The sequence below is a fragment of the Protopterus annectens genome, chromosome 1.part0 (genome assembly GCF_019279795.1).
Source record: "Protopterus annectens isolate FY-2018-M chromosome 1.part0, PAN1.0, whole genome shotgun sequence".
NCBI classification, from domain to species: domain Eukaryota; kingdom Metazoa; phylum Chordata; order Ceratodontiformes; family Protopteridae; genus Protopterus; species Protopterus annectens.
In genome coordinates, this window is record NC_056725.1 from 1,547,244,663 (window position 1) to 1,547,272,138 (window position 27,476).

General features: G+C 39.7%; 1 protein-coding gene across 3 annotated transcripts in view; it reads right to left on the bottom strand.

The window, feature by feature from the left end:
- The window catches only part of TMPRSS6 (transmembrane serine protease 6), a 1,200,807-nt gene extending 1,174,198 nt beyond the window's left edge, over window positions 1–26,609 (bottom strand). Inside the window, exons 1-2 of one of the 3 annotated variants that reach the window (XM_044068021.1) lie at window positions 26,522–26,609; window positions 26,291–26,387 (exon numbers count right to left, since the gene is read on the bottom strand). In XM_044068021.1, coding sequence (XP_043923956.1) covers window positions 26,291–26,371 — 81 coding nt within the window. In that variant the 5' untranslated portion in view covers window positions 26,372–26,387; window positions 26,522–26,609. The other 2 variants (XM_044068020.1, XM_044068019.1) reach the window with 2 other exon arrangements.
- Between the last annotated feature and the right edge of the window lie 867 nt (window positions 26,610–27,476).

Here is a 27,476-nt window from a genome sequence, read left to right on the forward strand (position 1 = left end):
AAGCTTTTTTTTTTTCAAAAAAAAAAAAAAAAAAGCTCAGCACTTGTCTTAAAAGCATCTTCTTTTCAGGCTTAGCACTTCTATATTATACAAAGTCCCTCACTAGCAAACCCCCCCCCCCAGGAGTACCCACTTCCTTACTAAGTCCTCTCTCATTCAGTTACACCCCAAACTTCTTAATTTCTCTAGCATGTCGAAGGGCCAGATGCTGGCATCCTCTCCTGTCCAGTTGGTGAATCTGGGAATACTGAGGCAATGTTACAATTGCCTCATGTACACAGACAACCCTCTCCTCCTCCCACATAACACAAATACTTGCAAGAGATGCAGCAATTTAGCCAAACTGGAGGCTGAGCTCTCTCAACTCAGGACTGGCAAGACCAGACAGGAGGAGAAGGCAACTACACACACCACACAAAACCAGTCTCACATAAAGCTATCACAACAATGAATCAAACACATAAACGCACAAAGACATACTCGGAGGCTCTGAGCAAAAATTTACCTAAACAGCAGAGGCCTTCAAAACAGACACCCAAGCAACCGCCACCTCATGACACACCACAGGCAACACATAAAACACAAAATCAGTGTGCAAAGCAGTCACAGCCCTTAAGGCCAAATACAACACCAAACATACTTGTCATATGTGACTCCATAGTCAGACACACTGATGTCCCACTCACCAGGCTGAACAAGGAGAGGGTCACAGTAAGCTGCCTATCGGGTGCTAGAATCCGCCACATAACACAAGCACTTGGGTCACTCCACAGCAAGTACAAATATGACACAGTCATTGTCCATGCTGGTGTGAACGACCTGAGACATACCTCCCTGGACTACATGAAAAGAGACATAGAGGAGCTCTCTGATTATGTAGCCCAGGCAGGTATGACTCTGACCCTGAGCAGCATCCTTCCTTCACCAAGAATGATGCCACAATATAGAGACAAGATAATCAGCTTTAACAATTGGCTTAATTTCTGGTGTCATTCAAAGGGGATCCAGTGTCTGTCTGCCTGGGATGACATGCTTGACAAGCCATGCTGCTTCGCAAGGGATGGCTTGCACCTGTCACCCCTGGGATTCCGGATATTGGCTAAGGCTCTTGCCACCCCCATAGTGCCTTTTTTAGGCAAGGCTCAAATTCTAAACCTACCACCCTAGAAAACAAAAATGGGAAGAAACTAAGGGTAATGCTGCTCAATGCCAGAAGTCTAAATCTCAAAATGCACGCACTCGAGGCCCTTCTCAGTATGGAGAACATCGATGTCTGTGCTGTGACTGAAACCTGGTTCAAGGCTCCTGAGAGCACCCTGGCACTATCAGGTTTTACCTCATATCATGCGTTCCGGCCCCAGAACCAGGACCACACCACAAAAAGAGGGGGTGTATCCATATTCATCAAGGATACCCACACCTCCAGGTTGGTGGCAACGCACAAAGCATCGGAAACCATCTAGGTGCAATTAACCATAGGCAAAACTGCTCTACAATTTGTAGCATGCTACAGGCCACCCTCTCAAACTCAGGAACCCCACACAGCCTTCCTGAAGACACTGGAGGGTATAAATGTATCTCCAGACACCATTATATTGGGTGACTTCAACTACCCGAATATAGACTGGGAACGTTACTCAAGCCCAAACTTTCTAGCCCAAAGGTTCCTGGAATTCATAAATTCAAATGCCATGGAACAACTAGTCACCGTTCCCACAAGAGGAGAAAATATACTAGATCTCATCATCACAAACATGGGGACAAAATGCTCCACACCGGAAGTATATCCCTCATTGGTGAGATCAGATCATAAACTAATCTCACTGGATATCCACATCCTGCCCCCACCCCAAACAAAAAAGACCACAGTGAAAAACTTCTCTAAAGCAAACTTTACACTACTCCAGACTGGTGTGGTATCCTTCAAGGCCACCGAGACATTGAAACCACAACCCAAGCTGCAGAAGCCCTTACAAATGCCTTCTACGAACACCTCCAGGACTGCATGGATCAGGCAATCCCTAATAAAACCAAGACTCTTTCCACCAAGGGCAAACATCCAGTCTGGTGGACCCCAGCCATAAACAAACTTTACAATAAGAGGAGAAAGCTGTTACATGATAGAGCAAAATCCATAAAAGAGAAGACACCTTTGATCATTATTAGTAAAAAAATACGAGCACTCATAAAATCATCCAAGGCCAACTTTGAGAGAAAAATTACCATAGATTCAAAAGACAATCATAAGGCCTTCTTCAGCTATGTTAGAAACCTGGGTGGAAACTCCCAGATATGCTCAGAATTAGTCCAAAATTATACAAAAATCACTGAACCCACAGACATTGCCAACATACTGGCAGACAGGTTCAGTGCAAACTTCACCCCCCTCTCCCCCCCAAAAGGAGAGATAACTATCCCAGCGGAGTGCAGCCTCTCAGACATCTCCAATGCACAGGAGAAAGCTGCTCTCTCTAAAGCTAAAAACACAGCATCAATGGGACCGGATGGTGTCCCCGGCTGTGTGCTATACAAACTCAATGAGAAACTAAACCCGCACATAAGGCAGCTGTTTAATCTTAGCTTTACCACAGGATACGTGCCCAAGGAGTGGCGTACGGCAACTGTGGTCCCACTCTACAAAGGCGGTGCCTCTACGGACCCTGGTAATTACCGCCCCATAAGCTTAACAAGCCTGGTCTTTAAAGCTATGGAGAGGATCATAATGGAACTCATAAACAAAGACATAGGGGACTTGCAGACATTGGACCCGACCCAGTTTGGCTTTGTCAAGTGCAGATCATGCCTTTTGAACTTGGTCGACTTCTTCGAAACAGTCACCAAGGCCATTGATGAGGGAAAGGCAGTCCATACAGCCTACCTTGACCTTGCAAAAGCTTTCAACACAATACCCCACTCGGGTATTATAGAGAAACATACCAGCTTAAATGTAAACCCATATGTCACAAGATGGGTTGCAAACTGGCTAAAGGACAGAACCCACAGGGTTAGAGTAGCTGGCGCCATGTCAGACTCCAAGCCGGTCACAAGTGGTGTCCCACAGGGCTCAGTCCTTGGCCCTCTGTTGTTCAGCATCTACTTCTCAGAAGTACAGGCTAACATAGGAGGACTATGGCTGACAAAGTTTGCAGATGACTGCAAACTGGGAGCCATAGTGGAAAGTACATCAGACACAGATATCCTTCAGAGGGGTCTCACGGAAACTGATAGCTGGTGCCAGAGCCATGGCCTGAAGTTAAATGCCAAAAAATGTATAGTCATACCCTTCAGGAAAAACAAGGTAACCCCAAGCTACCATATAGGTGGCAATCCACTAAGCACAGAAGAGGTTATCAGGGACCTGGGGACCCAGGTTGACAGTGGCCTTTCTTTTGACACTCACATTGCTAAAGTGGTTAGAAAAACCTTCTACATTGCCCACCTGATCCTGAAGGGATTCACATCCAGATCAAGTGAGGTCATTGTTCCCCTGTACTCTTCACTTATCAGACCAATGATCGAGTACAATGCCCCATTCAGGATGTATCTCACCCGACACCTACAGCAATTGGAGAGACCCCAAAAGTTCCTCACCAAAAGGATAAAGGGACTCCAAAATCTGTCATATGCTGCCAGACTGAAGAACCTCCAGCTCTATTCAGTCTCATACCGTCTGCTCAGAGGTGACCTGTGCCTGACATACAAGGCCATGTCCAACCCGGAATTAATGGACATGCTCCACCTCAAAAAATCCAAATCTACCATATCCACTAGAGCAAGTGACTTAAACATTAGCACGGATATAAATAGGACATGCTGGAGGGATAGATTTGTCACCCAGAGACTCCCTATGTTGTGGAATAAAATCCCGGTCCATGTGAGGCAGAGCACCTCGCTGGCTCTGTTCAAGAGAAATCTTGACCGGTGGATGGGAGATCGTAGGTTTACCCTGGGAATCATCTCTGTGTCACTGCTGAACAGAGGCACAACAAACTAATGGGCACAGTATTTTTTAACATAAGGGGTGGCGTAAGCCACAAAAACTCTGGGCTAGGCTTATAAATGCCTTAGGGCAGATAGCCTAGTATAAACCTATGAACCTATGAACCTATGAACTGGTTAAAAATGGAGGAATATGCAGTAGTGGATCATCCCCACTGCACACATGACTTGCAAACACATCAGAAAAGATTTCCAGGTACTAAAACTTGCTTAAATGATTTCTTTCACAATGAATATAAAACAAAGCACTCAGAAAGCTCAAAACAAATTTCTAATTAAAGGAAATGTCTGAAACTGTGACATATTGATAAAAACTTTCAAAATAATTATGAAAACATTTGAAACAATATCTGAATTGCAAAAAATGTATAAAAATGGAAAATGACCACATTTTTTTTACAATGTACTTCATTTTTGCATTAATTAAAGCTATTCAAAATATCCAAAGTGTGCAACGTGTTGGCAAATGTGTGCAATATTACAGTGCAGTTATTTTGCAAGGTACAGTCATTTCAAAGAATATTTTGCAGAGTACAGTCTTTTGAAGAGATTGTTGTGCATTTGGATATTATTACAAGTACCTGCTGTGTGTGCATGTTTATACATAATTGTAAAGGCCAATATTGCATTGTGTTTTACTATAATTTGTGGGCATGGAAGAAGGATTTCGTAGACCTGTACCAACTTGTGTTTGATAACAATATTGCAGAAAATTTAGAGTACTTGAGCAGAAATACAATATTTTCATACAGGCTGCTTTTCTGACAAAGACTCAAGTACAAGGACATTTATTCTGTTTAATTTAGCTGGTTCAGAAGCCATTGAAAGAGGGCATTCATTTGTGTATGGATCTGCTGTGTTTGCAGGGGAGGGGGAATACCACCATATTGTGGTACCGGCTGAAATGCTGGAAGACCCTGAATGCTTAAAACATAAATTTAGAGAAATGTGTAACCCCAAATGAATATTACAATGGAAAGACTCTTATTTTACACAAGAGATCAAAAACCTGGTGAATCTTTTGCAGCATATGTAACCGACTTGAGAAACAAGGCTAAAACGTGAGATGAGATGGCAAAAGACAGGCTTGTGAGTGGTATTAATAATGACACAGTGAGAAAGATTTTGCTTTGAGACAGTGATTTAAAGTTAAACAAGGCCATTGAGATTTGGCAGATATACGAGCTTACAGAAAAGCACACAAGTATGCTTACAAATGAAAATGCAAGCTTCCAGTACCTTCTAAAGCTACTTCAGTAAGGCCTAGAGTGCACACAGGAAAGCACAGGGGTTTCTCAGCAAAACCTGTAGCTAGCCTTATAGTCAACTGTCATAATTGTGGTGGTAATTATGAGCCCAAACAAGAAAAGTGCTTAGGTTTTGGTCAGCAGGGCCGTTCTTGCAATAAGTGGAATCATTTCAAAGGGTTTTGTAAATCAAATAAGGCACATTCTTTTATTAAAAGAGAGCATTCAAAGAGGCAAGTTGATCAACTAGAAAGCTGTGGCCCTAATTTTTATGTTGATGGTATGTCTGTGCTAGGTATAATATTCAATGCAGTAGATTTATGGGCAAAGAATGAAATCTTTTGTGCAGCTCAAAGTAGATACTGGTTCAAAGTGCAATGTTTTGTCAGTAGAAATTTTTGCTAGAGTAAAACCTGCAGAACAACTTGATCTGACAGAGTGTGTGAAGCTTGTTGCTTATGATGGTGAAGAGATTCAAACCGAAGGCTCAGCAGTGCTTTCATGTTACTCTGCTAGGAACAACTATGACTTGCAGTTTTACATAGTCAAGAAACACATGCAGTCATTATTAAGCCTCAGGGACAATGTGACTGCTTTCATTTAAGAAAGAAGTCCACCATGTAAGATTGAATGACAACAGCTCAAATTTTGCCCAAACTATTTTTAATGAGTACGCTGATATTTTTGTAGAAAAACTAGGCAAACTCCCAGTTGTTTACTCCATGAAGTCAGCCCAGCATGAAAGTTCCAGTAGCTATGCAGAACTGAGTCAAAGCTGAGCTAGGCAAAATGGGGAACCTAGGAGTAATTTGTCCAGTAGAAGAACCAACTGAATGGGTATCTTCCATGGTAGCGCCTTATAAGAAAAGCTCAGATGATATCAGAATGTGTATTTATCCAAGCAACAAAAGCATTAAAAAGGCATCATCAACTATGTGCACAGTCATGAAAGTTGCTGCCCTCATGCCAAATGCCACTTGATTGAAAATCTTCATTGCTAAGCACATACAGTACACCATTCGGGAGGTGTTGATTTCTGAGAATGCCATTTGGAATAAATTCTGCCAGTGAAGTCTTTTAGCATGCAATGGAACAATTTTTTTCAGGCTATCCATGTGTAGTAGATGATATTCTGGTAGTAGGTAATGGTGAAGAACATGAGAGAAACCTCAAGAAAGTTCTGGAAAGAGTACATTAAGTGAATCTTAATCCTCAGAAGTGCAAATTCAGGCTATGAGAACTTATTTATGTTGGCAATTTGTTTACTAGTTCAGGCTTATGACTAAAACCTTTCAAGCAAACAGCAATTCTTGAGATGCCAGCTCCAGATAATGTCCAAGCCCTACAATGTTTTCTTGGCATGGTCAACTATTTAGGCAAATTCATTCCAGATTTGAGCCAACCTTCAGTACCGTTTAGAGAAATTACATGTAAAGATGCAACCTGGTCCTGGTCAGAGCAACACCAAAAAGTGTTTGATGTCCTGAAACAGAAAATTGATAGTCCACCCACTCTACCATACTATGATGTTCACCAAGTAGTTACTCTTTCCTGTGATGCTCCTAAGTTTGGTCTAGGTGCAGTCATTCTTCAAGAGAGTATACCAGTAGCCTGTGCATTGAGAACTCTAACCCAAACCAAGAGGCAGTATGCCCAGATTGAGAAAGAGCTTTTGGCAATTGTGTTTGCATGTTCGAAGTTCAATGATTATATTTATGGTCTACCTGTCAAGATAGAAACTGACTACGAGGGTTTATATTAAATCAGCAAACGCTTAAAAAGCAAACTCTGATTGATCGACCCTATTTCACCAAATGCTGAAAATCCCGAACGCTCACAACAGTGATTTTTTTCCCAGGGAAAGAAATTGCTGTTCCACAAAAAAAACAAAAAAACAAACAAAAAAAAAAAAACTTAAAACAGTATTTAATGTACCCTCCCCTACTTAAATATACCAACTCCGAGATCACACCACAGTGGAGGAAATGGCAAACTCCCGAAACCGGCCCAGCGATTTTTTTCCATGAGAAAAAAATCGCTGTTCCCAGTGTTCGGGATTTTCAGCATTCACTCAAATAGGGTCGATGAATCAGCGTTTGCTTTTTAAGCGTTCACTGATTCAATATAGACCCAACTACCAGCCTCTAGTCACTATTTTGAGAAAGCCTATGTACAGAGTTCCTGTGAGATTGCAATGCATGATGCCCAAATTGCAAAAGTGCAATTTTAATCTTGTTTATATGAAAGGAAAACTTCTTTATCTTGTTGATACTTTATCCCAATCACCCAGAAGACCACAGAACAGCATGACAATGTGCAACCAGATTTTGAAGTCATATAAGTGAGAAATTTTTCTTTCACACATCTTAATGAGCTCAGAACTCACACAGTTTCAGACCATTTTCCAGAAGCTCAACCTCTTTATCAGTTGAGGATGGCCTTCAAAACAATCTTGTTTACCAACAGAAGTGCAGCAGTATTTTCTATACAGAGATGAGATTTTGTCAGACAATGGTATCATCATGAAAGGTCCTAAGGTGATTGTTCCAAAAACTGTATAAGAGTATATCAAGATCTTGCATAGTGGCCACCCTCGAACTGACTCTTCTGAAAGAAGGGCAAGAGAACTAGTATTTTGGCCTTCTATGTCAAAAGATATTGAGAAAGTATTTTCATATTTTTCTGTATGCAATAGTACAAATTTGCATCAATATAAAGAACCACTTCAGTTAAGACAGATTCCTGAACTACCTTGGTCGACAGTAGCCACAGATAGCTTTGAGTGGAATGGTCAACATTACTTGGTGTTAGTAGACTCTTATTAAAATTGATCCAAGATTGACCTACTTCCTAACCTAAAGTCCAATACTGTCATTACTAAGTTGAAGAGACATTTTTCTGTCCATCTTAGTCTGCACAGAGTCATTTCTGACAATGGTGCACAGTTTATTAGTCAGTTCAAACAATTTGGAAAAACATGGCACTTTGTTCACATTACAAGCTACCCTGAGTACCCACACTCGAACAGCTTGGCTGAACATGCAGTTCAAAGTGCAAAACAGGTATTAGAGAAATTCAAACATGACAATACCTATGTTTTGCTAAATTTGCTAAATCTCAGAAACATTCCTCATGATGATTGTCTTGGTTCACCTGCCCAGAGACTCACGTTGAGACAAACCAGGGCCACATTACCAATCAGTAGCAATTTATTGGTTCCATGTGCTAAAAACAACAAGCAGTGAAAGCTCAATTGTTGAAAAAGTGTTTGTCCCAGAAGTCCTCCTATGATAAGACCAGCAAACAGCTCAGTTTATTAACAGAAGGGGAGATAGTGAAGATGCAGATGTCAAAAGGTTTTGATCGCATCGGATTTGTGAAAAGTTTGTGTCAAGAGCCGAGATTGTACATCGAGGAATCACAATGAATGGAATTTAGGCAGAATTGCAAACATTTATTACTGGTGTCCCAGCCAGTGTTACAGCATCTTGCAAGTGACAAAGACTATAATTCTCAGAGTGACATGTCCAATATTCCTGTTCCAGGGGACATTCCGTCAGCAATCCCTGTTCCTGACAAAATCCTCATGAGTCTTGAAGTAGAACATTCCCCAGTGACTGTCCCTGTTGGTAAACTTAGTCCTAACTATTACATTATGAGATCAGGTTGCATTTCCAGACCTAGTTACAAGATACATGGCAACCTGGACATGACTGGTGTTTTGTTTATTTTTGTCTGTATAATTGCATGTCTATTCAGATGTCATTGCCAATATGAGACAGCTCAGTAAAGAGGGAGGATGTAGATCAGAGTGTGTGATATACCTTTAAGAAGCATTCCAGTTAGTGGCATGTGCATATAAGTGCTGAGCACGTGCAAGCGAGAATGCCATTTTGACTGAGCAGCCAGAGTGATAGCATGTATGTGTGTAGCACTCAGTAAGTTAGTTAGTTCATTTAAGTTTTATGTTCCTGCCATCCATCCTGATATGTTTGTATAGTTCCCCCTTCATAACGTTCAGTTCTTTGAGTTTGAAAACATTGAGATTAAAACTTGGTAAGTATAGAAGCATGAATATTACCTCTCTGGGTAAGTAACCACTTGGCCACCATGGTGAACTTTGTCCTTTCTCCGCTGTAGTGTGATCTCAGAGTTGGTATATTTAAGTAAGGGGGGGCTGTAGGGACTGAAGCCCCCCCCTCCAGTTTGATGGGTGTAATTTGCTACCATTTGTATTTTTTTCATTGGTGGCCAAGTGGTTACTTTCCCGGAGAGGAAATACGATGTTCCAGGAGTTTGTGCTTCTGCACTTATGATGTTTTGGTTCGGACATTTTCAGACTCAATGGACTGGGATGTGACATTTTGAAGGTAAACCATTTGTATGCAATAAACTACTTAAATGAACACCTGAGCCTCCTCATCTTACTCGTATGTACAAGATGAGCGATACTGATGTATATCCATCTACTGCCATACCCCTAAGTGCAGTTTCCCTCCCTATGATGATGATGATCAGTGTTCCACTGAAATGAGCAGTTAATGGAGCAGCTCAGTACACTGTTCATTTCACATTACAGCATACTGTTAACATACAGACATATGAGACTTTCTGTGCAAATGGCAAACATTCTGTCCTACAGCTAGATTGCAGTAAAGATGAGGGGTTTCAGTTTTACCCTTCTTTGCTCAGCTATCTTATCACAAAGTCCACCCTTTGCATCAACATTACTTTAGTGTAACCTACTATCACACTGAATACAACATGTTTCTGGCTATGCCACTTATGTGGCCCAAAACTACTGAACAGTGGACTTACATAGTGAGTTCCACCTCTCTGAATGCCACTCCTAGTCCTCTACACAGTACAAAGCATTCAGTGAACAAGGCGCAAATATATCCATGGCATTACTGGCTGAGTCAGAGTTAATGTAACTCAACACCCTGATAATAACAACAAAAATCACTCAGAATTGTGCAGACATGTATGGAATGCTGTATGAACCATACAAACCAAATATGCACTAAGCATGATGTACACTGGAGCAGCACCTATGTGTGCACATCTTAGAGTTGTACCATGTATTAGACATCTGTGAACAAGGGGTGCATAAGGTGGAATGCTGCATCACCAGGAAAGAAAATCTGCCAGTAAATATATCAGGCATAGTATGCAGCAGCAAATTATCAAATAGAATGGTAATAGATATGGAGTGCAACTTCAAAGGTCATGGTATGTTCTGTGGTGTACAATAGAACAGGATAATGTGCGGCTTACACTTATTGCACAGCGAACACATCTCCAAATAAACCTACATGTCCGATGACGCAGTGGATCAGGACACTGCCCAGTGGAACTTAGTAACACATTTTCGAATGTTTCTGTATATTTTGTGGATTACTACAACATGGTTCTCTACTACACAGTGATTGCATTTCAGAAGGTTTTTACATAATCTGTGGTGTACTGTCTTGCAGGACAGTACTTCATTGGATCCTTGCTACTCACTCAACCACTGCAAGATAACTAGATGATTCCCCAGAGTTACTGAAGAGGAGAACAGTATTTACTGGAACAACACTGATCAGTGAAGCATCTCTAAATGAATATAACTTGCTTAGGTATACTGTTGAGTTCAGTGCAATCATACTGTGAACTGTAAAATTCCTCAGATTGTTATAATAACATTTCAGACACATTCTGCAGCAGTATATTTTGCAGCAGAATACAGTATAAAACATTTTGGTGCACCACAGATAAATTAGTACAAAATGGAACCAAATGCACAGTGGAAATATCTGATCTGAACAAAGAACAATGTAGAACTGGATTGTGTGCTGCTGACTTTGTATGCATTGAGATGTACAGTAGTTGCACAATTACATGGCAAACTGAATGATACCTGTAGTTACACACCAACATGGCACAGTGACTGGTACATGCATAGCAGTTATATAACACGGTACACTGAATGCTCTCCAAAGCTGTCTAAAAATATTTTCATAGGTCAGAATGTCTACATATGTGATGCACTGTGGAGCTTTAGAGTGCACAACAAAACCCATATAGTTCATACAACACTTGTTACAAATGGCTTGTGGTGAAGTGCAGAGCAGAAAGATTAAAGGTATAACACTCTGCACTAACTGACATATAAAGAAGTTCACAGAGCATACAGAGTGCATCTGCAGGCGTTTGTACATGTCTAGTAATGGATTATTGAGTTTGAAGGTGTGTAGAGCCCTGCAGTATCCTACATGCATGTATGACAGCAGCTATTCTAGGTGGAGTGAGGAAGAAGTCATTCTGCACTCATACTACTTGCTGAGTAATAATGCTAACAAATGCTAACATAATCATGCTACACTTCTAAAACCCATAAAATACTGCAATAATACTATAATAAATACATAATAAAAATCCTGTTTGTTAACTAGGTAGGCTAATTGGACACATAGTCCCTTTTCAAGGACAACCCGAGAGCAGTGTCTGCACAAGTGACTAGATCAAGGTCATACGGTAGGCAAGCAAGGGCTGAAGGACTGACACCAAGTACCACAGTAACAACAGCTTACAACCTTAATCTCTGTGCCAACTGCCAGTCAAACTCATGAATACATAAAGAAAATATATTCAAACTTTGCAAAACCCTGTTCAACAGACTATTTACACAGTTGCCATAACCTACTGAAGTCAGTGGAAAATAGTAATTCAGTCCCAAAAGAAGGGAGCATTTTACCAAAATTCTTTAGTGACCATTATCCCATTCTTACACACTGGTCATTTAGAACACAAACCACCACATCTACTCATACCACAATGCATTCTGTTCCAATACATTTGACTCTTTGCTAGAGGCTAGACTATATCATATTCAGGGATCAGAAGGGTACCAGTACAGCTCTCTTTCGACTGTCCTTTCCTCTTTTTTATAATATTTGCACTGTAGTGAAGAACATGTTTACATAAAAGTAAAAAGTATGTTTAAAGGAACCTATGTCCTTTGAAATAGGAATAAGGCCTGGAAACAGTGGAAGAAAGACAAACGTAGAGCTTCATTGCACAAACTCTATCAGAATTTCACATGGAACACTAAAATCCAAACCAATTCAGTCATGGTACATTATTTTAGAAATCTGCAAAATACACAGCACATGAATAACAGATAACTCTGGACTACAATTAAACTACTAAGGTCAACCAAATATTTCCAAAATCCCGATCTTCCTCGCCCTTATTCCCAGAAAAGGTAGATGACATCCATGCCAACATTACCACCCCCATCTTTTACTACTGACACCTATTTCACTTTAGCAGATTAATAACCCTAGTCAACCACTATATTAAATCCTTTTGTATCAACTCTAACCATAATTTCCAGTATCTGCATCTGAAAATAATTTCCTCAGGGCTGTAAATATGTGTAGACCTCTAACACACATTTTAACCCACATCTCATCAAAGGTTCCATTTCCCCTGTTTTCAAGTACGCCCTTATCTTTTCATTCCTGTTCCTAAGGTGCCACACCCTGGTGCTCCATCATACGACAGACCAATTGCCAACCTCTGTCCTCTTACCAAAAGCTTTGGGCAAAGCCTGTAGTATACACAATAATCTATTCTGACACTAAGAAAAGACTCCTTACTGGGGCTATATTTCTAGAATTAAAAAGAGCCTTAAAAGCCATCAATCATAATCTTTTACTCAAAAAAAAGAGTGGGTATCAATTCTCTGAAGAGGTATCTACTGAATTCCAGAATTACTTTGTTAACAGAATCTTCACCATTTGGCCAGACAGGGACCATCACTACTGCTGTCCCACAAGGTTCAGTACTTGACCTCATTTAGGCATCATAATGCATGCTGCTGATATAGTTTTCACTGTTTCCCAAAATTAAGGCCAACAAACAGCATCATTACAAAATAATTTTTCATTCATTTGGAACTGGTTAATTAACAATAAATCAAGTATCTCTGCTACAAAATCTAGGGTAATTTTATCTGGCACATCAAAGACTACCTCAGTCTCCCTTACAACCTCCTGCAGCTCTATTAGGTGTTTGTCTTCCTTTAACTACACAACAAACATATCTAGGATCACTACTAGACAATGCACTCACCTTTCATGAGCATGTCTATAACATTTTCTCTAAAGTCCTGCAACAGCTTTTTTAATCTGCTTACTCCCAATGCTTACATCTATGAATGTCAAAATCCCAAGACTTGAACATTTGCTTCCATTTAGAACTCTTTTCTTGGCTCAAAACCCAACTGTACTACAGACTGTTGAAAATAAAATACTATTGACGATACTTTTTTTCGTAAACAAATGATTTATCTTCCATAAAAAAAAAACAATAACAATATAACCATAAACATGCGTCAACAATGAGAAGCAGCAGTAAACACAATGAAAAATCCCCAAATATTTCTAACTGTAGAAAGTACTATATCCAACATCATCTAATAACAATACAAAAATTACTCTGATGACTTTATGTAAAATGGAAAGATAACAAAGTCAAATATCAACAGGAACCAAAGAAGTCCTTAAAAGGGTCGTTCTCTGAGTTCTTTAATAAATCTAGTCCATACCAAAGTAATATTTAGAGTACTGCTCAGGGAAGATATGCATCCCGGAAAACATGGAAAGTGAAATCATAGTAAGAGTTTGCAAAAAGATGGCCTCTACTTAAAATGCAGAAATGTGGATTCTCTAGAGTCTTCCACTTAGCAACAACGTACACCTTAATAACTACCGAGAGCTGCAGAATCCAAGGTTGGAAAATAAATGTATGTGTGCATGGGGTTTCCAACAGAGCCACCTAAAACATAATGGAGAGCAGGGAAAGTTCATTCTCAAAATTCTGGATATTGAAAGGTGAACCTTAGACCAAAGATTAGGTATAGGCGAGCAATCCCAGAATTTATGTAGGGTATTAAGGTTGGAAATCTCACATCCTGAGAAAAAAAATGCTATAACAATCAATATAATTTATTCACTTAGCTATCTATATTGACCACTACTGCACCTCCATCAGCAAGACTATGTGGCTTCCCTTATGAATTAAGTCTATATGGGTCTATATTATCATATCACTCACTCAGAAGAGCGAATGACAGATAATCAACCCCATGTAAGCAAAAGCTTACAACGGCAAAACTTCAGAACAGCGATTATTTTCCAATGGAAAACAATCGCTGTTCCGAAACAAAAAAAAAACAGTAAAACATTACTTAATGTGGGGGGGCTTTGCCCTCACACCCCCCACACCTCCCCTACTTAAACATACCAACTCTGAGATCACACTACAGTGCTGAAAAGGCAAAGTAGCGAAAGAGGCCTAACAAATACTTTCCCAGGGAAATAATTCACTGAACAGCCACTTCGCTATTTTGCCTTTTCGCGCTTTACTGTTCGACAAAGATGCATTCAACAACCTGCATCTGCAACAGCGTAATAGGGAACTGTCTATCTACCTACTTAATATCCCAACCATTAAGATTCTTAGAGATACAAACTGCCCATCCCTAGCTTATATGTTAAACAAACTTGATTCAAACTACTTTTTCAGAATTACCTCATTAGTTAAATTACTTAGAGCCTAGTTTTCACTAGCTTCTTGTGAAAGAATCAGTTACCAAGCTTGCTAGTGCTTCTTGTAACAGCCTACCTAATGACATTAATGAAACAGGTAGTCTATCTCTCTTCCAGAAAAGGTTAAAATCTCATTTAATCAGACAATGCAAATGTACTTGCTTCAGGCATACAGAATAACATCACATATGCACTAGTATTACAGTGTTTTCTGTCACTGTGTCAAATTAACTACCATTTCTTTTAATGCCATATTATTGAAATATAAAAAAAAACTATTCTGTTCTTTTCCACAGGACTATCAGATTTGTGCTTTCAGATTCATTTACCGTGCCTCCTCTGTGTTTATAGGTTCATAGGTGTGTACTAGGCTAATGGCCCTGGAGCCTATATAAGCCTAGCCCAAGAAGATTCCCTGGCATCATGCCGCCCAAAGTTAGTTATGTTCATATATTACTGTTTTGGTTATTGCTCTTCAACTTAACTATGCCAGATGTTAACCAAATGTGTACATCTGCATATGATGTGTTTGTTGGTATTTGGGTTTACTTATATAAGGTACTATTTTGCTTATTGTCTATCTGCTTTATGTGGTTTTTGCCGTAACAATTCTTGTCGGTAATTTGTCCCTGTACTTGCTTATTCTAAGTTTTATGTAACATGGGACTACCTTCTGGCTTAGGTTGCAGCTGAAAATATTCATGAACCAGCCTGCCTACCCAGTTAACAAACATAATAAGTAAGTACGTAAATTAACAAATAATATGGGAAAGAAGACCAATGAAATCATGGGGTTCTGCTCCGTGTACTAAATGAAATGTGTTGTACTGTAGAATTGGCTTTTGTAAACCAACATTGTTACTCCCCTCAGGCATGGGTCAGCTTGGGCCAGCAAATACCTGGCTGCCATACTTTTTTTGCTACAGCTGGGATTACAGTGGGATTATTTATTTATTTGTCTTTGTTGACCAGGATAGCGTGATTGGGCAAACCCCATTTTCCCATTTTTAGTGGTGGCCCAGGGAGAAAAGCTCCATCTAAATTACAATCTAAAGATACATATACATATGTTTTGTGATATGTATATAAATTTTGTATTATTAATTTTTATCATTAGTTTGTGGAGCTTTTTCTCCCAGGGTCTTCACTGAAAATGGCCTCTTGGCCCAGTCAGACAATACCCGGTTAACAAATGTCAATAAATGTACAATTTTGACAATATGCCTTCTTAACTGCATAGTAATAAAGCCTGTCTAACTGAATGCTAATACAATTTGTTCTGCATCTTTGCTGCACCTATGTGGCTTTCCCTGAATCACTGTATTAACTTGATTTATGCAGCTCCTAGCATACTTTCTTACAATGTCTGTTACAGTGGCACATAGTTACATACCACTTTAGATACTGAATCCATGCTATATACTAAGAGAGTCCTGGCTACTGCCATATGAGCTGTACTTTTATTTGCTTCCGTGGATGTCCACACTAATTGACTCCTCTAGTTATGCACTTTCAATCCGTTCATCCCACGTAGGCAGCAACTACACATTCCTAGACCCCAGACTAGTATTTACTTGTTCCTGTACAGGATGCCCTCTCAGATTATTGGTTCCTCCAGTGATGAGTCAGATGGTAGGCAGTGGGACAGACTATCCTTTCATTATGCAGAGCATCTCCTTCTCCATTGGCAGCACATCAAACTCAGCTGTGTGCTGCCATCTGAGCAGTGCTTGCCTCAGCATGCAGAATCTCTTTGGTTTGTAAGTCTGCATCATGGCAGTATATGCTCCCTAGGAGCATACTCCATAGGTGTAACAACTAATTCTCCCACTAGGTGACATCCAAGTGGCGAAGAAGAGTTGCACTCCCTCCCCAGGATGGGTGAGCTGACTGTAGCCAATCACTACCATCCCCCCACCACCAATTCCTACAGTTAACTGAGATGTTAGTCAAAGTCAGGTCACCCACACCATAGGTAAGGCTTTATCACTTTGTGCAATAGAGCTGGCCACATTACATGTGTTTTGTTTGCAGTCTGGAAAATGGGCAGTAGGGTATGGCTGATCTGTCCTCAGTGAGCGGGGTAGGTAGCCACTAGTTTAACTCCCTTTGCAGTGTCAGTACTTGTGGATGACTCAGCATTGTGCTTTAATGAGCAAGTACAATCCTGGTTAGCAAGTTCATATGCTCCAGGTCAACATCAAGGATGTTTGGAATCACAGAGTCTCAGTAATTTGACAAAGAGCTTTACGGCTGAAGGGCTGTGAGGAAGTATGATAACCCTCATCTCATAGCCTCCAGCATTATCATGTGCGCTGTTCCTGTATTTCACTTCTTCCTACCGATGCCACTGAGGAAGGAAAACAAATGTGCCCGCTGGGGACATATTTTGATGATTGAGATGGTGGTAGAGAAATAGAAAGTTAAAAGAGTTGTTTAAAACTTCTGCGATAGATGATTTAATACACAGTTGTCTTTGAATGAAGTGTAGCCCTTTTCCTGCACAATGTCAACTGTATCTGTGAATCTGGTGATGTGTTTGCTTATGATTGTACACAGTTAAATATCCACACATTCAAGATAATCACATGAAGGCAGATTAGATGTGATACACATTCAACAACAGCTTTTGCTGAAATGCACTTGAAAGAGAAGTCACATGACACAGAGATGCAATTACTGGTAACTCCCCTTTAAAGATACAGTTACACATATGTTACAGTGATTTGCTCATTTTCTCTACATATCGTAAGCCTTCTTAGCAGCTGCAAATTGGCAAACAAATAGTTTTTAAATAAAACAACTTCTTTCAAGACTTGTCACATTTATGCCTTCACTTTTTGAATAATGTTTAGGTGATATTACAATTACAAAATCCAAGGTCATTCTGTAACTAACTTGTAAATCTTCAAAATGAAAAAACAAATCTGGTGTAGCAGCTATGACTTATGTTTCAAATGACACATCACTGGTGTGCCACTTCTCAAGTGGGATACTTGTTTATACATTTTAGCATGCATTTTTAATGTATGGCTTTATATCATAACTATTAACTCATTTGGAAGACCATACAAGCCATTTCCTTTTACTCTCTTAAAATAAAACATACTGACATGACCCAGAATACCAGCAGTATCATTTAGCTGACTAGATTTGTAACTTGTCTTCAGACACATATCTCAGCAAACCATACCATTTAGTACTTTGCATAAATGTAAACACTATTTAGAAGTCATTTTATTACAAGACATTGGACTTTTTATCTCTTTTACCCTTTTATGGCTTCAATTCTAGATACAGAGCTACTATTGAAAGTGTTTAATAAAGTGTTAGGTTCCTTTTTTATCCATCCATCCATCCATCCATCCATCCATCCATCCATCCATCCATCCATCCATCCATCCATCCATCCATCCACAACCCCTTTTCCCAGTTTGCACATAGGGTCAGAGTGTCACTTCAACAGTGACAATCATCTAGAGCTAAGGTTCACACCACCCGGTGGCTAGCCCTGCCATGGCTGTTCTTCTTTACCACACACACACACACACACACACACACACACACACACACACACACACACACACACACACACACACACACTCATACCTATGGCAAATTTAGAGTAGCCAGTCCTCTTACTGCATGTCTTTGGAATGTGGGATGAAACAGATGTATCCAGGGGAAACCCACACAAACACAGTGAGGGCATATAGACTCCATACAGAAAATGCCCCAAGAGAGAATCGAACAAGAGAACCTCTTGCTGTGAGGCAACAATGCTATTCTGAGTGCATTGTTGACTCCATACAACTTAGGACATAGTCTGAACATCTCCAGATCTACAAGTTTGTTACAGTCTAAATTCCACAATTAAGGCTGCCTTACACCAGTATATAATGATTCCAGATCTTGTTTTGTTCTTGAGAATTATCAGGCAAGGTGCCTTATTATCCAGTAGATGTGTAATCATGTTTCATATAAGAATATTGTATATATTATGGGCCTAGTGCTGAGCACAATGACAGCACATTCTTATCTTCATTTCTCCACAATGTTTACATCATTATTGTTTCGCCAGGATACACAGTATCATTTCATGCTGGGAAGGTCAAAGTCTGTGGGTCAGTGGGATTCATAACTCTGCAATGGCAGTGTAGTGTAATATAGTAAGGACATATCTATCTGTGTGTATGCATGAATAAGTACTGTACTGAAACCTTAAAATGTATTATTATTATTTATTAATTTGCTTTCGTTAACCAGGAAAGTCCACTGGGCTGAAATGAGCCCATTTTCAGTGGAGGCACGGGAAGAAAAGCTCAAAAACAAAAAAAAAAAACAATGTACATAATTAACAGATTATTTAGAGAGTTAATAACAGCATTTAACAATATACAATAGAATAATATAGGAGTCAGAAGTGACACAGTAACATAGGCAATGTATAGCGACATTTTGTGGAAGACTCGGGTGCTTGGCAGGTATTTACTAGATCAGACAGATAATGATAATCTGCACTTACACAATCTGTACACACCATGTGAGGCAGGGTGAGGTATGAGTTAGCATAATTTAAGCCTGTGTTAAATAATGATGAAAAGGAGAGGAGTATCCCTTGGATCCTGTCCTTATTTTACTCAGTCACTAAATAACACTTTGGGTCTCCTTCAAAAACAGCAATATGCTTAGTAGGACTGAGCATGTCAGTGCCATTTAATGAAGTAAAATGTACTTTATTAAATATCTCTCTGGCTTTTGCCACTAATCCAGTTTGCTACCATGTCAGAACTGTGGTTCTTTTCATAAGGTGTCTTACTAAACTTAATCAACTCAGTGGAAATGTAGGAATGACTGCTTAAAATGCACGTAGACTGTATCCGTGGACCTATTCTAATTTATCACTTTAGTCTGCTGTTCAAAAAATTTAATCAAGTTAAGTCTAACAGGGCCACCACATAGAACTATGCTTTCTTCTGGCATTTAACCTGCTTGAACATTTATAAAATCATCAAGTCTTCCTCACAACAACAATGGGATCATCCAATACCAACAGTTCAAAAGATAGGTGCTAAAAAACTGGATATAGTGGTCCAAGAAAAGAAGACAAGAGTAGCATTGTTCAATGAAATTGCCACACCCAGTGACTACAGTGTCTTGTGAAACAGAGAGACATAAAGTCATAAAATATCAGGATCTGCAGGCAGAAACAAGAGCAATGTGGAAGAAAGTTACCCAGGCAGTTCCAATAGTAGTAGGGGCAATGGGTCTTATAAAAAAGAATCTACAATCATATTTAGATATGTTACCAATACATGTAACCCCATATGAACTGCAGGAAGAGTCATTACTGGGCACATTGCGGGTGCTGCAAAGAGCACTACTGGCTGACATCAAAGAGTGAAACAATACTAATTTCATGAACTTTAATCATACTTTGACTTAGGAATGGGGTCCATTCCTGTCATGGTATTAGAAACCTAAAAGACTTGAAGAAATGAAAAAAGATTGCAACAATAATATCATGTTAAATGCTGATGTCCAAATGTTTACTTTGGTTATTTTAATATATCTCCATTAATGATGTGTTGTACAGTCATTTGCACTTCTTCATCTCAGTGCTAAAAGACACACCTGCCAACATTTCCTGGGTAAACAAGCTTGTGTAGGTATATTCAGAACCTTCTTGGGTTCATTATCAGGCTGAGGTTGGTGACATCAGGGCTTTTCACATGAGAATAGCCGAGAGTGGCCTGTGTGTACAAGGTAGAAGTGTGTACAGCCCAGATTGGCCTTTGTGTGCAAGGTAGAAGTGTGTACAGCCCAGAGCAGCCTGTGTGTTCAAGGTAAAAGTGTGTACAGCCCAGAATGGCTTGTGTGTACAGGGTAGAAGAGTGTACAGCACAGAGTGGCATGTGTGTACAAGGCAGAAGTGTGTACAGCCCAGATTGGCCTTTGTGTGCAAGGTAGAAGTGTGTACAGCCCAGAGCAGCCTGTGTGTTCAAGGTAGAAGTGTGTACAGCCCAGAGTGGCTTGTGTGTACAGGGTAGAAGTGTGTACAGCACAGAGTGGCTTGTGTGTACAGTGTAGAAGTGTGTACAGCACAAAGTGGCATGTGTGTACAAGGCAGAAGTGTGTACAGCCCAGAGCGGCATGTGTGTACAAGGTAGAAGTGTATACAGCCCACAGTGGTATGTGTGTACAAGGTAGAAGTGTGTACAGCCCAGAGCAGCATGTGTGTATAAGGTAGAAGTGTGTACAGCCCAGAGCAGCATGTGTGTATAAGGTAGAAGTGTTTTCTTTGCCACTGCCCTTGCTACTTGGTATACGTCATACTTACTCAGTACCTTCTTTTTTTGTGATGATCAAGCAAATACACAAATTTAGTAAACTGCTTATTTATCCTTGTCATAAACTAAGGCATCTTTCTCCACACTGTCTGATGACTTCATTTCTTGCGCACATCTTTCCTAAACAATAATCGTGTGTAAAATAATTTCAGTCCTTTCTTTGGAAACCTATCAATTTTCAGTTATTGCCATTTTTGTCTTTGTCCGTCCCTTTCCTTTGCACTGTAAATTCATTTGTTTACTTTTTTAGTGTTTGTGATCTGCAAGAGTAGCTTTTCTGTTAATTTCTGCTTACATAAGACAATGAAGAGTCCCTTGCTTCTCAGGAGACAAGCACCACTCTCTTGCAAGAGAATACATATTTAACTGAAAGAATTATATCTGTTCTGTGACTTGTCTTTTCCCCCACAAAAGTAGTCTAAGGGCATTATGGCTAAAGGTAAATTGCTCCTGTCCTTCTCTGATGATTGAGCTCACCCTCAGCACTACTCTCCTAGCTGTTTACTCTACCCCTTCCTCTGTTGCTGTGAGATATATGGTCCACTCATTCCCTGAGGGCAAGGGACAGGTGTACAAGGAATGATGCCATCAGTGAGCATTCAGAGACATATTCTGATTTTTCTTTGCATCCATGACTCCCAAGCATGCTCATTAGCTCTTGATTCTAATTTTATTTTGCATCCATGACTCCCAAGCATGCTCATTAACATCCAAGGGGTTGGCATGCACTGGGCCTTTGCTATGCACACCACACTGCCATGATCCTTTTTAGACAAGCATCTCTGCATGATCCCAGGTCTCTACCAAAGGTTATACAGCAGAAGATGTGTCTTTGAGCGCTTGCCTCATATATCCCCCAATGCAAAGTGAGCAGGCATAAGCCTCATCCTTCCTTTCCTCTTGCCAACATTCCAACAGGTTCCTAAGACACTTGGGATGTAGTTACAGCTTTAGCTCTCTCTACACCATTGTAGCGGACTCATGGCCTTTCTGCATGATGGCTGCTGTACTTTTTTATGTTGGTATAAGACAGGCTAGTTTTGCATCCACTTGGTTTTGCACGCATGACCTTCCCACTTTGTTAATGAGTTGGTGTAAATTTTTAAAATAAGTCTGCACTAACATTTCATCCCTGCGTTCCTGTTCTGTCAAAGTTCAGCCCACATCTGCTCTTGTACATGTCATTAGTTTCTGTGACTGCTTCCATCAGCACACATTTCACGTACCACTCAGACTAATCTGTGTGCAGTTCTAGCCTCAGTTCCAAATGAATGATCACTCTGGTTTCACGTACTTAGTCTGATAAATCAGTAACTAAAGTGACACTGCCTTTTGGCCAGTGCCCTGAAGAGCATATGCCCTGCACTACAGGACAATGTTGTCTTGTTCATGAACAAACTAGTGGCTACCTAAATTTGTAGTTTTGCATATATCTCTTATTTAGTTTTGCAAAGCATTTTTTGTATTAGATTTGTATTTATTTATTTTATTTAGTTAGTTTGTTTGTTTACCAGGGTAGTACACTGATCACAGTAAACCATATGTAGGCACAGCCCTGGTGAAGAAATTCACAAAAAATAGAACATATTCACAAACAGAGTAATCACAGAAGATAGATAATCCCATAGACAGTTGATACAACAAGTAAATATTACTAAAAGAGTAGAAAATCAAATTTGAATTAATTTTAGTAGTAAACGTGAGGAAGAAGCAGCAGCTGAGAACTGACGGTCATATTTTTGATGGAAGTATCTTTAGAGTGGAATTCTGAACATGGTGAAAGAGAAAACTTCTTTTAGGTTGTGGGGAGGGATTGGCAGAGTTTGGGTGCAAGAATGGAGAAGGAATGGTTAGTACACTGCAGTTAGTTTAGGGTGTCTGGAGCTAGGGGGTTAAATGGGAGAGGTTGTGGAGGTTGTAGAGGGTAGTTTTATTATGGCATTTGGCTACAAGGGGTGGGAATTCACCTGGTTGAGGTAGTTTAAAAAGAAGAGACCCTAACAGTAGCTGAACTCTGTAGGAGACTGGCAGACATTTATCTTTGGAGAGGGTGATGCAATGGTGTTCCTGTGGGAGGAGCAGATTAGAAATGAATTGACAGATTTTGTTTTCAGTGGGCTGTAGAGTGGATGAATATTTTTAAAACTTATGTGGATTGTCTCATCTTCATACATAGTCCTTTATTTCCTTTTGTATCTCATGTTCAAATATTTCCTGACATCGGAGTACAACACTGTAGTTTGAATGCAGTGCTAGGCTACATATTAATCAGCCTGTGCTTCATTTACTCTTAAATCCTACTGAATTCAAAATAATGTTACACTGCACTACATATTTTATAATACCATGTCCTCTCAAAGGCTTACCTCACTTTGTTTCTCTTCTATTTCATTGATAAACCAGGAGTAAAATATGATTATTCTTCCCTAGTGCGTATAAATGTGAGCGCAATAGGACTTTACAAAGTACTGGTGTCCTCCAATGATGCACTTTTTTATTCACTCAAGAGGTAATGAGGCACTTTAATATGCGTGTTTGCATACATACAATCAAAACTTATTTGTAGCCAGCCAGTTACAGTTTTGTATTTTACCGTCACAGCAGTTTATTCAATCAAATTCCATCTTAAGGAATCAAGCTGTAAGCAATTAATGAAGCATATACCTTAGTTTTGTTAAGATTTGCAATGAATAGATGATATTTGATAAGATAATTCACAGGTACTTACATGTGTGATAAGTCACAGTTACTTACAGGTGTGATAAGTCACAGGTATTTATAGGTGTGTATTCCATAAAATAAGAGACAGGTACATAGTGACATAATACAGACTAATGAGGTGAGGGATCAAACAAAAGAGATGCTAACCGTATCCTGTCAATGGACAAGTCACTAATTTACATCCTGACTAAAGAGTCTTGTTTGGGTGGCTATAAAACTGGGGTGCTAGGTTAGTCGAGTGAGCATAAATAAAAGATATCAAAATCTTAAGGTGCAACAAAGGGCTGCAGTAATAGGAAAGAATCACTGAGACTGACATGTGCACAGCTACTGAGAAGAGGAAAGGAATATATGAAGTTACTGTGGCACTTAACCAGGGAATGAGTGGGAGATGTAGAACTAAAAACAAAAGTTGTTACAAGGAAGATGATTTAAGGGTGACATATGAACATAATAGTTTACAGAGAGGGTGTTGGAACAGTGCAATGACAAAGGAAGTGGGAATTATGTTAAAAAAGTTCATGGGTGCCTGAGACAGGAAATGCACAAAAGGAGAGGTGGCTGCTTAGAAACTAATTACAAGCCCCAGGCACAGTCAGTAGAACATAACATAGCATGTGTGCATTTTCTGTACCACAGCAGGATATAAGAATTATTGGGTGATAACTGAGACAATCAGTCCTACAGCATATACTCGGCAAGAATCCAGACACAGTCTTCCAGATATGTATATAGGACAAGGATGGGCAAATTCTGTATATATGTGGGAACAGACTTGGTGTGAAGTACTATATAAAAAGTTGAGGGTCACATATACAGCAGGGTGGTATGTCTCAGGTAAAAGAGGAATGGAGGTAGACATTATAAGGACTAAATCAGGAAGGTTCAATTATGTGAGTGTGCGGAGACTGATAGCATGGAGAATGGCTGAACAAATAGGTGTACATGAATGTGTAGTGTGGAAGCACCTACTGAGAAAGAAGAGAGATAACAAGGGAAAGAAACAGGGCTTTGAACCTAAACTAGGATTATGGGCTCAAGCAAATTTAAATTATAGTAGGCGGTTTTGCAACAATGCCCTGGAGGAAGCAAAGAGGAAGCAAGAAGGCAGATGTATATCATATTCTTGTGCTTAAATCTGTGAATCACAACAGTTTTGAAATGTAAATGTTTAAGTGAAATCAAAAGGTAGTTAACAAAATACACAAACAGTTTTTACAGGTTAATTACGAAATGAGAGGTGGGTTTGGCACAATAGTTAAGGTCATTATTTCCTAAACACAAGGTTTGAGCCTGGCCCCAGCCAATTGGCTACGCTTAAAATATCCCTTTAGGGCAGTTAGCCTAATAATCACACACACACACACACACACACACACACACACACACACACACACACACACACACACACACACACACACACAAACACACACACACACACATGCTAGACATGATTGTGGAAAACGTCACCTCCTCATTTGTGGTGTTCTAACACATTGCTACTTTAGAGCTGAAGCTTCCTCTTTGCTATTTAATTACTTGCTGAAATTGTAAGAACATTTCATCCTTTAAAATCTAAGACCTACATTTCGATAGAACCTTTTAAAGCAAGCACAACAAAATAAATTTGAAATGACCAATAAAAAAACAAACTTTTTTCCCTGAAAACTTTCCCTTTATCAGTCCGGTCACTGTACGCAATCAGTCAAACATTTTTACAGGGATGACAAAGATAAAATGTGTTTGTGTGTGTGTGTGTGTGTGTGTGTGTGTGTGTGTGTGTGTGTGTGTGTGCATGCGTGTGTGTGTGTGTGTGTGTGTGTGTGTGTGTGTGTGTGTGTGTGTGTGTGTGTATGTGTGTGTGTGTGTGTGTGTGTGTGTGTGTGTGTGTGTGAGTGTGTGTGTGCGTGTGTGCGTGTATGTGTGTGTGTGTGTTCACATGTGTGCACAACCCATGGTTATGTACTTTCACATGAAGTATTGAGTAACCTTTGGCATCAGTCTGGTAGCGTCAAAGACAAATAGAGCAATATTCTGATTAAGTTCAGATCTGAAAAATTAACTCTGACAAATCTGTCACTAGATTTTCTAAACCCATATAATCAAACAGTCATTGTATATTAATATATGTATGTAAATAATATATATGTAAGCCTGTATTCAAGCTTGTACTGAAAGCAGAGAAGAAATGCACAGTAAGCTAAGTGAAATCAGACACATGATATCTTTACTTTATGTCTGAGTTTTTGTTTAACAGACTACTCACTGGATTCTCATAGAATGATTACTCAAGACTCTTGCATTTCCACAAAATTGTACAGTTAATAACCTAACAATAGAAGAAAACATCAGACTTTGAAAAGAGGCCACCTACTTGTTTTGGAATCTCTTGATCTCTTACGGTCATCCCATTAACTTCCTTGGAGCACTTCTCATTTGCAGATTCTAAACCCATTCTAGTAGTTTTTGCCCTGTTGCAAAATAACGTAACTGCTGTTTTCAAAGCTCTTTCTAGTTAAACTTCACCATAACTGTGGCATGTATTTAATACTGACTTTGCAGAAAGCACAAACTCATGTTTACACACCTCCCAAGCCCTTCTCACCAATCAATATTTCAATGTCGTGATGTCCCTTTTGTGAGCTGAGTTCATCTTGTTGACAGGTAGTTGTTGTAATCAACCTGGGATTTGGCTGCCTGGCATGTGTGTGTGTGTGTGTGTGTGTGTGTGTGTGTGTGTGTGTGTGTGTGTGTGTGTGCGCGCGCGCGTGTGTACATTCTGCACTGGAAGGAGGATCACAGTTGATATGTCTGTAAACAGACTGAACACATGTCATCATTAAATGATAATGCCTAACCTGAGCACACCTGGGTCCTATTCCTGTATCTCATACAGCCAAACTTGTGGAAAAGGGGAGGAGGGAATCTTTACCACAAAGAGTAAAAGTATGTCTATCTTGCTTTTAAAAGGTAAGAGGTATGTCTAGCTTGTAGCTGGCAAATGTAGCCCTGTAACTGATGGGCAACATTACTGTGGGCAGACACAGCACAGTTTCAGAAATGGGGTGAGAAAGAATGTAATTTTCTAATTCAGACCATTTTCAGTGATGCAACTGAGCATCAGAATAAGAATTAAAGAGTTACAGTTACAAGTTTTCTTGATGTCAAAACAGCATTTAGAATATTTCACTAAATGTCTGCAATAATTTGTTTGTAAGTGGTTAAGGTATTCTGTGTGTGGTAAACACACACACACACACACACACACACACACACACACACACACACACACACACACACACACACACACACACACAAAAAAAAAAAAAACAGGAATATTAACTATAGAGTTGCAGCTAAGATGTTCTATAGACAAGCAGGTTTAAACAAGCAAAAAAATGAAAACCGTAAAAGTAAAGAGAGTATTTAGATGAGTTATCTCTTGGTTCATGATTTTTTTTCCAATATGTTTTAGGAAAATGTTCATTTTATTCTTATTCAGTCATATGTCATATGCAATACTGCATAAAGGTGTGCTCACTGGCTCCTTATTGAAATGT